This window comes from Suncus etruscus, chromosome 7 (genome assembly GCF_024139225.1).
Source record: "Suncus etruscus isolate mSunEtr1 chromosome 7, mSunEtr1.pri.cur, whole genome shotgun sequence".
Lineage (NCBI taxonomy): Eukaryota > Metazoa > Chordata > Mammalia > Eulipotyphla > Soricidae > Suncus > Suncus etruscus.
Window position 1 is genome coordinate 53,398,990 of NC_064854.1, and position 10,758 is coordinate 53,409,747.

The 10,758-nt window shown below is 48.2% G+C and overlaps 1 protein-coding gene across 1 annotated transcript; it reads left to right on the plus strand.

Moving 5' to 3' along the window:
* Nucleotides 1–41: 41 nt before the first annotated feature.
* ARPC5 (actin related protein 2/3 complex subunit 5) lies at nucleotides 42–8,920 on the plus strand. The gene is made up of 4 exons (XM_049776618.1): nucleotides 42–347; nucleotides 2,301–2,373; nucleotides 6,504–6,680; nucleotides 8,021–8,920. Exons 1-4 carry the CDS (start codon nucleotides 205–207, stop codon nucleotides 8,081–8,083), a joined length of 456 nt encoding a protein of 151 aa, XP_049632575.1. The 5' UTR covers nucleotides 42–204; the 3' UTR covers nucleotides 8,084–8,920.
* The last annotated feature ends 1,838 nt before the right edge of the window (nucleotides 8,921–10,758 follow it).

The window sequence follows — 10,758 nt, forward strand, 5'->3', positions numbered from 1 at the left end:
GGCGCCCCGCCCCCGCGCGCAGGCGCACTAGCGCCGGCGCCGCGGCTGCCTGGGCGACGCCCCAGAGCGGAAGAGGGAAGTAAGTGGAGGAGGAGGTGGAGAAGGAGCCGGGCGCGGGCGGAGGCGCTGGCTGGCTGGCTGGCTGGTGGCGGGGTCGGGGGTTCTGGACCTAGTTGAGCCGACGTTTGCGGGGGGCGGTTCGGCATGTCGAAGAACACGGTGTCGTCGGCCCGTTTCCGGAAAGTGGACGTGGATGAGTACGACGAAAACAAGTTCGTGGACGAGGAGGACGGCGGCGACGGGCAGGCCGGGCCCGACGAGGGCGAGGTGGACTCGTGCCTGCGGCAATATCCTTGAGTCGGGGACCCCCGCTTCTGCCCCGGGATTTGGGGAACCCCTGCCCGGGGTTGCAGGAGGCGCCGATCGCTCGAGCGGGGAGCCGATTTGGGAGGACGGGCGGGCTCCTCCTCAGTTGCTCCTCTTGGGGAAGGGGCTGCTGTAGCCTCGCCCTTCAGGGACCGGGGACGCCCCACAACTCGGGGACCCCCCAGCCCAGATCCCCGCCGCGGATGCTGGGCCTGATCTTGCAATCTTGGGCATGGGGAGGTGGGTCCTCCATGCCTGAGAAGCTCTGGCTGTTTTGCACCTGCTAAGGGCATAGAGTTCAACTGGGTCTGGGGGTTACCCCTGGCAAAGCCCCCAGAACTAGCTCTCGTCCCCCCACCCCAGAGAGTAGACGAGGACAGAGCCGGACCGTTTCCATTTTGGCTGACAAGCATCTGTCAGTTCCTGGTTTGTTTTCTTTGGCCTTCTATTTGAATATTCATAAGCATGATCTTTTTCTTTCTTTGGCAATCGCCTAAGCTGCCTTTTTTTTCAAAAAGGAAAAAAAAGATTTCTCCAGGACAAAAGGAACTCGGTTTCTAATTATTCTTGAGTATATTCCTAAGATAAGAACTTGTTAGACTTTTTTTTTAAATCAACACCCAATTAAACCATTAGGGAACGATCTGAGGGAAAACAATTTGTTAGCAATTAGATCTGGGTGTAGAGGCGCCTGGAAATTGTAGCTTTGCAAACATGTTTACCGTTGTACAGATGTTTCATAGGAGTTCAACCCCCAAGCCTCACCCTATATTTGTAGCTGCTTTTTTGCATGATATAAATATTGTCTGGTGCTCCTAAGAGGCTAAGGGATGCTGAGGTCTGTGCATGCTCATTTTCACCTTTTTTTAGGAGCCCTCGTGGTAGATGAATGATGCTTTGTGGGCCTCTATGTTTGGGAGAATGTGTTGTGACTTCAGGTGAACAGACCATTTGGTTTTGTCCTGTGTTCATCTTCAAAGATATCAAGTCATTCTTTCCTAACTCCGGTTACAACCCGGAAGCCACCAGCGGGGGGCCAGACACACTGAGATGCAGGAACAACTGAATCTGTGTGGTTTTCCTTTTAGGGGAAATTCTGAGCCTTCTCACAGTCTGATTGGCGGCCTGCTGTGGTGCTCTGTCAGCAGAGAGCCTGAATGTACTAGAGGTGGTGATGACAGTCTGAACTATCTTTGTGAAATCCAAGAGAAAACAGCCAGAGGGGAGAATTCCATTGCTATCTCTAGTGACCCGAGTGGTGGCCAGCATCTCTCATTGAGAGGGGGTAGTTATTGATGCAGAAAAAGGATTCTCTTCAAAGTTCTGTCTTTAGGGCTGGAGATGGAATTTAGGGAGTGGTAGAGCACTTTTGCTTTAAGTGAGTTCCTGGATTCAGTCCCAGCACTACCAAAAACAAATATTGATCTTTATTTTTCCTGTTAAGATAGGAGAGAGAGAGAGAGAGAGAGAGAGAGAGAGAGAGAGAGAGAGAGAGAGAGAGAGAGAGAGAGAGAGAGGAGAGAGAGAGAGAGAGAGAGAGAAGAGAGAGAGAGAGAGAGAGAGAGAGAGAGAGAGAGAGAGAGAGAGAGAGAGAGAGAGAGAAGAAATAGGTAATAGCCTAGTTCATTTTGGTGTCTACTAATTCTGATACATTGGGTTGTTGTGGTGCTCAGGGATTACTCCTGGCTCTGCGCTCAGGAATCACTCCTGGCGGCTTTGGGGGACCATATGGGATGCTGAAGATTGAACCTGGATTGGCCATGTGCAAAGCAAACACCCTATCCTCTGCGTTGTTGCCCCAGCCCCATGTTGTACTGGATTTTCTAGTAATAAACATAGTGATGAGTGTAGCTTTTTTATTTTTTTTCATGCCTAAAGCCAGAGCATTGTGCCACCGATGCTTTGACACTCTTGTAGCCCTTAACAGTCACCACAGGAAACATGACCGCAGCCCTCCAGGCAGCTCTGAAAAACCCTCCCATCAACACCAAGAACCAGATAGTCAAGGTGAGTGCCTCATGGCCCTGAGTCCTGTGGATGGATGACAACTACAGTGGGCAAAGAAGACTGGGGCCTGGCTGAACATGGGTCATGCATGGGGGGGGGTCACTTCCATCCCCATTCTGCATGATCCCTGAGCAAAGAGCTGAAAGTAGTTTTTGAGCACCACCAACTGTGACACACATATACACACCCCAAGCCCAAAATTGAACAGGGTCTTTGAGCTCTTTTAGCCTTTGCAGGGCTCACATTATACTTGCTATCTCAGCATTTACCTGCAGGAAAAACTCTCCAGAGGTAGAAGGGCACCCCAGTACCCTCAGGCAGGCTAAGTCCAGATAGATGGTTTGTGTGAGAAATTTTTGTTTTTGCCAGAACCACATCCGGCAGTGCTCAGGGAGTACTCCTAACTCTGTGCTCAGGGATCACTCCTGGCTTGGGGGCTATATGGGGTGCTGGAAATTGAACCAAAGTCACTGCTTTCAAGGCAAGTATCTTACCTTCTGTGCTCTCTCTCTTGTTCTCTCTCTCGCTCTCTCTCTCTCTGTCTCTTTCTTTCTCTCTCTGGCCCCTTAATGGTTTTTCAAATGTTATCTAAGTATTGAAAATGTATTAATATTGGGGCTGAAACGGTGGCACAAGCAATAGGACATCTAGCTTGCATGTGCTAATCTAGGATGGACCACGGTTCGATCCCCCGGCATCCCATATGGTTCCTCCAAGCCAGGAGTGATTTCTGAGTGCATAGCCAGGAGTAACCCCAGAGTGTCACTGGGTGTGGCCCAAAAACCAAAAAAAAAAAATAAATAAATAATAATAATAATAATAAAGAGGGCCTGGAGAGATAGCACAGCGGCGTTTGCCGTGAAAGCAGCAGCCGATCCAGGACCAAAGGTGGTTGGTTCGAATCCCGGTGTCCCATATGGTCCCCCGTGCCTGCCAGGAGCTATTTCTGAACAGATAGCCAGGAGTAACTCCTGAGCACCGCCGGGTGTGACCCAAAAACCAAAATAACAATAATAATAATAATAAAGAAAATTTATGAATAGAAAGTGTGGAGATGAGGCCGGGGAGATAGCACAGTGGTAGGGCTGTTTGTCTTGCAAGCAACTAATCCAGGATGGACGGTAGTTCTAATCCCAGTGTCCCATATGGTCCCTCGTGCCTGCCAGGAGTGTAGAACCAGGAGTAACCCTGAGTGCCAGCGGGTGTGACCCAAAAAAAGGAAAGGAAGGAAATGCGGAGATATGAAGGGATTGAAAGCTAATCTATTTTATTTTAATTTTGGGTCACACCCGGTGGAACTCAGAAATCACTCCTGGCAAGTTTGGGGGACCATATGGGATGCCAGGAATTAAAAATCGATGTCAGCCACATGCAAGGCAAATACCCTTCCCATTGTGCTATCTCTCCAGCCCAGAAAGCTAATCATCCTTAATCACAGTAGTTATTACTCCTTGGAATTGTCTGCTTATGAGTTTTCTTTTTTTAATGAAAATAAGTATAGGGGCTAGAGCAGTCATACGGCAGATAGGCCACTTGCTTTGAACACTGACCAGCTTTGATCCTCAACACTCCTTATGTTTCCCCAAACCTGCATGGAGTGACTCCAGAGTGCAGAGCCAGGAGTAAGCCTGGAGCACCACAAGTTGTACTCTGATAACCAAAAATATAATAATAATTTGAATCATTTTCAACTAGATTGAAATACATAAACATTGAACATTTATTGAAATACATGAATTGTATTTCTTTCTTTTTTGTTTTGTTTTTTTGCGGGGGGTAGTTTGGGCCACACCTGGCGGTGCTCAGAAGTTACTCCTGGCTATCTGCGCAGAAATAGCTCCTGGCAGGCATGGGGGACCATTTGGGACGCCGGGATTCGAACCAACGATCTTGGGTCCTGGATCGGCTGCTTTCACGGCAAACACCGCTGTGCTATCTCTCTGGCCCCATGAATTATATTTCATGTATTGAAATACATGAACTAGATTGAATACCAAGAACCAGGTAGTCAAATACATGAACTAGATTGAAATACATGAGCATATTTTTTTGGAATTACACATATTTCTGTGAGACCATGAAATGATGATACATAAATATATGGATTTTCCCAAATACTGCCAGGAGTAAGCCCTGAGTACTGCTGGGTGTGGCCGCAACATCTAAGTAAATAAAGATATATGTTGCAATTTAGATGATCAGCCATTATTTCCTGTTGCAAGCAATGTGGAAATGAATTATATTGGCAGATGTTTTTCTCTGTGAAGGCCTTTGGTAGATCCAGTATTATCCCACCTGTCTTCAGGAAAGTTGGTGACATAAGTCCTCTGCGATTACCTTTCCATAATGAGCATCTATTTCCTTAGTTGTTTAAAATGAATCCCACTGGGGCCGGAGAGAAAGCACAGTGATAGGGCGTTTGCCTTGCATATGGCTGACTCAGAAGGGTCCTGGTTCATTCCCGGCATCCCATGTGGTCCCCCACCCTGCCAGGGTGATTTCTGAGTGAAGAGCCAGGAGTGCCTCCTGAGTGCCACTGGGTGCGGCCCAACAATCAATAAATAAAGTTTAAAAAACATGAAAATAAATAGATAAATAAAATGAATCCCAGAAGCTGGAGCAATAGAAATAAGGCCTACAAGGCTGACCCTAGTCTGATCCCTGCACCCCTTTGGGTCCCCCAAGTCTACAGGAGTGATCCCTGAGCACCAAGCCAGAAGTCAGCCTTGAATGCCTCCCGGTATTGCCCTCAACACCCAAATCAATTCAGATCAATTCCATAGCATTGGCCCTAATGTCAACAGAAACAAACACGTATTTGAGGTGTCTGAGAAATGGCACCAGAATTTCTTTACGTGGTCTTCTGTCTTCCTGCCAGTGATGCTTTGCTCAACTGAGGTGGTGTCAGGGGGAGGGGGTTCTGGGTACCCCTGGGTGTTTGCTGTTTTAGAGAAACTTCGAAGTCTCTAAAAGTCAGGGTGGCCAGAGTTGGCTGAAATAGCTATAACCCTGAGCACCAGGTATTCAGGGAAAGTATTTTCGGGAAGAAAGTCATTTGAGGACCCCAGACTGGCCTTGAGGGTATAACTATAACAGCTTTTTTGTTTGTTTATTTTTGGACCACAGAACTCTAGGGGTTACTCCTGGCTCTGTGATCAGAAATTACTCCTTGTAGGCTGAGGGTGTGGGTGGGGGAACCATGTGGGATGCAGGGAATCAAATCCTCCAGGTAGACATTCAAGGCAAATGCACTACCTCTGTGCTATCACTGTGGCCCCACTATAACAGCTTTTGGAGCAGCTTTTTTTGTATTGTTTTGTTTTGTTTTTGGGCCACACTCGGTGACGCTCAGGGGTTACTACTGGCTATGCTCAGAAATTGCTCCTGGCTTGGGGAACCATAAAGAACAACCGGGCAAGTCAGATGCCTTACTGCTTGTGCCACTGCTCTGGGCACCCTCCCCTGGAGCAGCCTTTTACCTAAAACAAATATCATTATGCAAATAATCATTGTGCTATCTTGACTCTAGGTAGGAAACCTACTAGAAGGTTTTGTTTGGTTTTGGTTTTGGTTTGGGGCCACACCCAGAGATGCTCTGGGCTTTACTCCTGACTGCACTGGGAAATTTCTCCTGACTACGCTTCAGGGATCCTATGGAAAGCTGGGGATTGACCTTGGGTTGGCTGTATCTAAAGCCAGTGCCCTCCCCATCACCTCTGGTCTTTTGGCCTACCAGGTTTTTATCTGACCTGTCTTCCATCCCCTTTCACCTTTCCCACCTCCATTCCTTGAACACACACTAAAGAGTACTTGGTATCTGCCGTGTACAGTATTGTTTCCTAAGATTTGCTCTCAGCATCCTGCATGTCTCCTAACTCAAGTGAGATCTGAGTGGCCTTCATGAGACCCAATGAACACATACATAGAGGCTCTCACATACACTTCTAAATGGATTGTGTTTACTTGTAAACACAAATTCACATAGATACACAGTTCAGTGGACAATCATTTTATGAACAGAAGGACATGATCTAAGGTGGCATTCGCTAATTCTATATACCTGGGTTGCACAGGCATGTAGGGGGGCATGCACATGCACATCTCAGCCATCCACCATCTCTCTTTCCCAGGATCGAGCAGGCAGTATCGTCTTGAAAGTGCTAACGTCCTTTAAAGCAAATGACATCGAGAGAGCTGTCCAGTCCCTGGACAAGAGTGGTGTGGACCTCCTGATGAAGTACATCTACAAGGGTTTCGAGAGTCCCTCCGACAATAGCAGCGCCGTGTTGTTGCAGTGGCATGAAAAGGTGGGTGCCTAAAAAGTGGCATGAAAAGGCGGGCGGACACTGCCCCTCTGGGCCAGCCAGACTTGCATGTGACTCATGCATATTTACAGGGATTAGGTCCTTGTAAATGCTCTGGGTGCCATGAATAGACTAAAGCTCTGGAAGAGAACAGTTAGCAATGCTGTGAGCGTGGCCCAAAAGGTGCAGTAGCACCAGGGCCCCCAATAGGCGAGCAGATGAAATGTAGGACCCACCCTGGGGAATATCATTCAACCCAGAAAATGAGCTTGGAGGGGCCAGAGTGATAGCACAGTGGGTAGGGAGTTTGCCTTGCAGTTGACTTAGGTTCAATTCTGGTATCCCATATGCCCCCCCCCAGCTTGCCAGGAGCGATTTCTGAGCACAGAGCCAGGAATAAACCTTTGAGTGCTGCCAGGTGTGCCCCCCCCAAAAAAAAAGAAAGAAAGAAAGGATGGAGGGAGGGAGGGAAGAAGAAAGAAGGGAGGGAGGGAGGGAGGGAGGGAGGGAGGGAGGGAGGGAGGGAGGGAGGGAGGGAGGGAGATACTTGTAGTGAGCCTGGCACTATCCCTGGACAGATTAGAAAATATTTTACTTCCTTGAAATTTCTATGAAGAAGTTAAGGTGCCCCAGACTCTCCAAAGAGACATCATGCCTGGGGCCAGAGTGATATAGGACAGCAGGAAAGGCATTTGCCTTGCACGAGGCCTACCGAGTTTGATCCACGGCATCTCACATGGTCCCCCAAGCCCACCAGGAGTAATTCCTGAGCACAGCAGGGTGCAGTCCAAAAACCAATTAAAAAACAGTGATTATGGGACCAGAGAGATAACATGGAGGTAGGGCATTTGCCTTGCATGCAGAACAACTGGTTCAAATCCCACCATCCCATATGGCCCCCCGAGCCTGCCATGTATGACCCAAAAACAAAAACAAAGCAAAAAAAAAAAAGTGATCATGCCTGGTGAGTGCAATGTCTGCTGGAGCCAATGAAAAAACGTGTAGGAACTAGTCCCCACAGCTGGGCCAGAGCCATAGCAGAGTGAGGAAGGCATTGGCCTTGCACACAGCCGACCCGAGTTCAATCCTCAGCATCACCCAAGCACCGCCAGGAATAATCTCTAATGCAGAGCCAGGAGTCACTCCTGAGCCCAAACATCAAAAACTTAATAAATAAATACAGTGTGATGGTATAGTGAGTGGGAGGGTGGGACACTCTGAGCCTTGCCTCATCCCTATTGTCCCCCCAAGTTCTGAAAGCCAGAGGGGAGAACTACGTGTCCTCTTCTTCCAGGTCCTGGCAATGCTGCTCAGGACACTCATGTTCGTCTGCTTGTTTGCAGGTCCTAGCTGCCGGAGGCGTGGGTTCCATCGTCCGTGTCCTCACCGCCAGGAAAACCGTGTGAGGGACCCCCACCCTCACCCCTCGAAGGCCCTGGATGGCCTCCTGGAGGTGTGGGAGTCCAAAGAGCAGAAGTACCAAATGCCACTGAGGCCCGTTGGGGCCACCTCTGTTCTCTCAGCTTTGCTTTCTGCTTCCCGTATCATGTCTGTAAAGAAAAGCACATAATCAGTTTTCCTTTGATGAAACCTGGGGATACCCCCCAGGAGGACATGCCCTGGCAACAGGAAAGGGGGCATCCCCACACTGCAGACCATCTCCAGTGCCATGTAGATTGGCCTGTCCCTTCACTTGGAACTGGGCGATTCCTTTTTACTCCCCCAACTGATTTTTTATTTTGTTTTGTTTTGTTTTGGTTTTGGGCCATACTTGGTGACGCTCAGAGGTTACTTCTGGCTCTGCACTCAGAAATCGTTCCTGGCTCGGGGGACTATATGGGATGCCTGGGGATTGAACCATGGTCCGTCCTAGGCTAGCACGTGCAAGGCAGACGCCTTACTGCTTGCGCCACTGCTCCCCCTCCCCCCAGCTGATATTTTAACTGGTAATTTTAACAGGGTCCAAAGGGAATTGAGACTGGTTTTCTGCTCAGTCACTAGCTTCAGAGATGCTCTTGCTATAAGAATCTTGCTAAACCTGGAGTGTGGCTGAACGTGGAGTCTGCTTATATCACTTTTGCAAGATGCACTTCAGGACCAAGCTGTCAGGGAACCCCCTGGGTGCAGCACAGTTTCCATTGGCCTCTACCCTGGGGAAATTTTAGCTCACTGTTTCCATACACCAGTGGCTGTGGCACCCTGCTTCTAGTGGTCCCCCAGAGGCCCTCAACAAGGTGCCTTGCTTGAGTGACACCACCGTGGCTAGAAACTACCAACCAGCTTGGCAGGGAAATAAATCCCACTCCAGTAATTAACTGTCGTCTTTAGAGAAATTATTCCAGATCAGAAAGGAAGTAGACACTAAAAAACTGAATTTCAAACTCTGGGCATCCTCTCAGTAAAATGGTATTTGCTTTTTTTTCTTTCTTTTGTTTTTGGACCATGCCTGGCAATGCTCAGAGGTTACTCCTAGCTCTGTATTCAGGAATCACTCCTGGCAGTGCTGAAAGGACCCTATGGGACGCTGGGGACCAAATTGGGGTCTGCTACATGTGTAAGGCAAATACCCTCCCCACTGTTCTATCGTTCCAGCCCAAAATGGTATTTTCTTGTTCCATGTAACGGCTGCCATCGATGAGACACAGACAGTATTTAATACACCCCTCCACATTCTTCAGGGTGAACGTGATCTCAGAAGATTGGGTCTGATCCAAACAGACATTCAGTGTTTTTAAAAAAAAAAAAATTGCCACACCACAAAAAAGTATTTATAGACTCTGTTTGGACAAACCAAATCAATTGTTAGAAAAATGTCCGGTGCTTAGTAAAAGTCACCTGCCAGCAGCTTCGCCAAGATCCACTGGAAGGTGTTTGCCCACATGGGAACCAGCCCGTGTTAAGAACCTGCCAGATGCCTAATTCCTCAATGTCTGTGGAAAGTGGTGAGACGGTCTGCCAACTCTCCACCGTTTTTGATACTTGCTTTTCTGTTTTGTACAAACGATACAGTTCTGAAAAATAAAATGTCAGTGTTGAGTAACTCCTTTTCCAGACTCTTGCTTTAATCCCCAAAAATGTATGGTTTGGGGCCGGAGAGATGGTACAATGGGTAAGAGTAATGTAACTTGTACATAGCCAAACCCAGGTTTAATCCCTAGTATCATATATGATTCCTCTCAATTGTGCCAGGAGTCTGCTGTGACTGAGCACCAGCTGGGTGTGGCCCCAAAACCAAATGATAAGATAAAGAATACTTGATTCACAAAGAGTGTTTAAGTTTACTGAACCGTGGAAGTAGCTCGAGGACTAACAGCATGCCTCTAGCCTGACAGAACCCCACGCTTGATTTCAGACACTGTGAGGTCCCGAGTTGGTTCCCTCAGCAAGTGCTTTGGAAATCATATTTTCTCCCCATAAGACATTTAAAAAGGAGAAAAAGTTTCCCCTTTTATCCCAGCTTTTTGGACTCCAACCAGAACAAACTCACAGAAATTTGTCAAACAATTATGTTCAAATACTCAAAATGGAACAAGTGGAGGCTGGAGCAATCGGCCATTTAACAGGAAACTAAATATACCAAACAAGGGGCCAGAGTGATAGCACAGTGGTAGGGTGTTTGTCTTGCATAAGCTGACCCAGGACAGACCCGGGTCCAATTCCCAGCATCCCATATAGTCCCCCGAGCCTGCCTGGAGCAATTTTTTTTTGGGGGGTTGCCACACTTGGTGAGCTCAGGGGTTACTCCTGGCTATGCACTCAGAAATTACTCCTGGCTTGGGGGACCATATGGGATTGAACTGCAGTCTATCCTAGGTCAGCCGCGTGAAAGGCAAACACCCTACCGCTGCGCCACCACACCAGCCCCTTTCCAGGAGCAATTTTGGAGCGCAGAGCCAGGAGTAACCACTGAGCGCCACCAGAGGTGACCAAAAAAGAAAACTAAATATACCAAACAAAAAAATGGGTCCAGACCCATAGTACAGCTTGAAGGATGTCTGCCTTATACAACAACCTGGGCTCCATTCCTGGCATCCCATATGGTTCCCTGAGCACCACCAGGAGTAATTCTTGAGGGCAGAGC

Coding starts and splice junctions, on each gene's coding strand:
- ARPC5 (XM_049776618.1), top strand. CDS start 205: ATGTCGAAGAACACGGTGTCGTCGGCCCGTTTCCGGAAAGTGGACGTG. Junction 348..2,300: donor GTGGACTCGTGCCTGCGGCA/ATATCCTTGAGT, acceptor AACAGTCACCAC/AGGAAACATGACCGCAGCCC. Junction 2,374..6,503: donor CCAAGAACCAGATAGTCAAG/GTGAGTGCCTCA, acceptor TCTCTTTCCCAG/GATCGAGCAGGCAGTATCGT.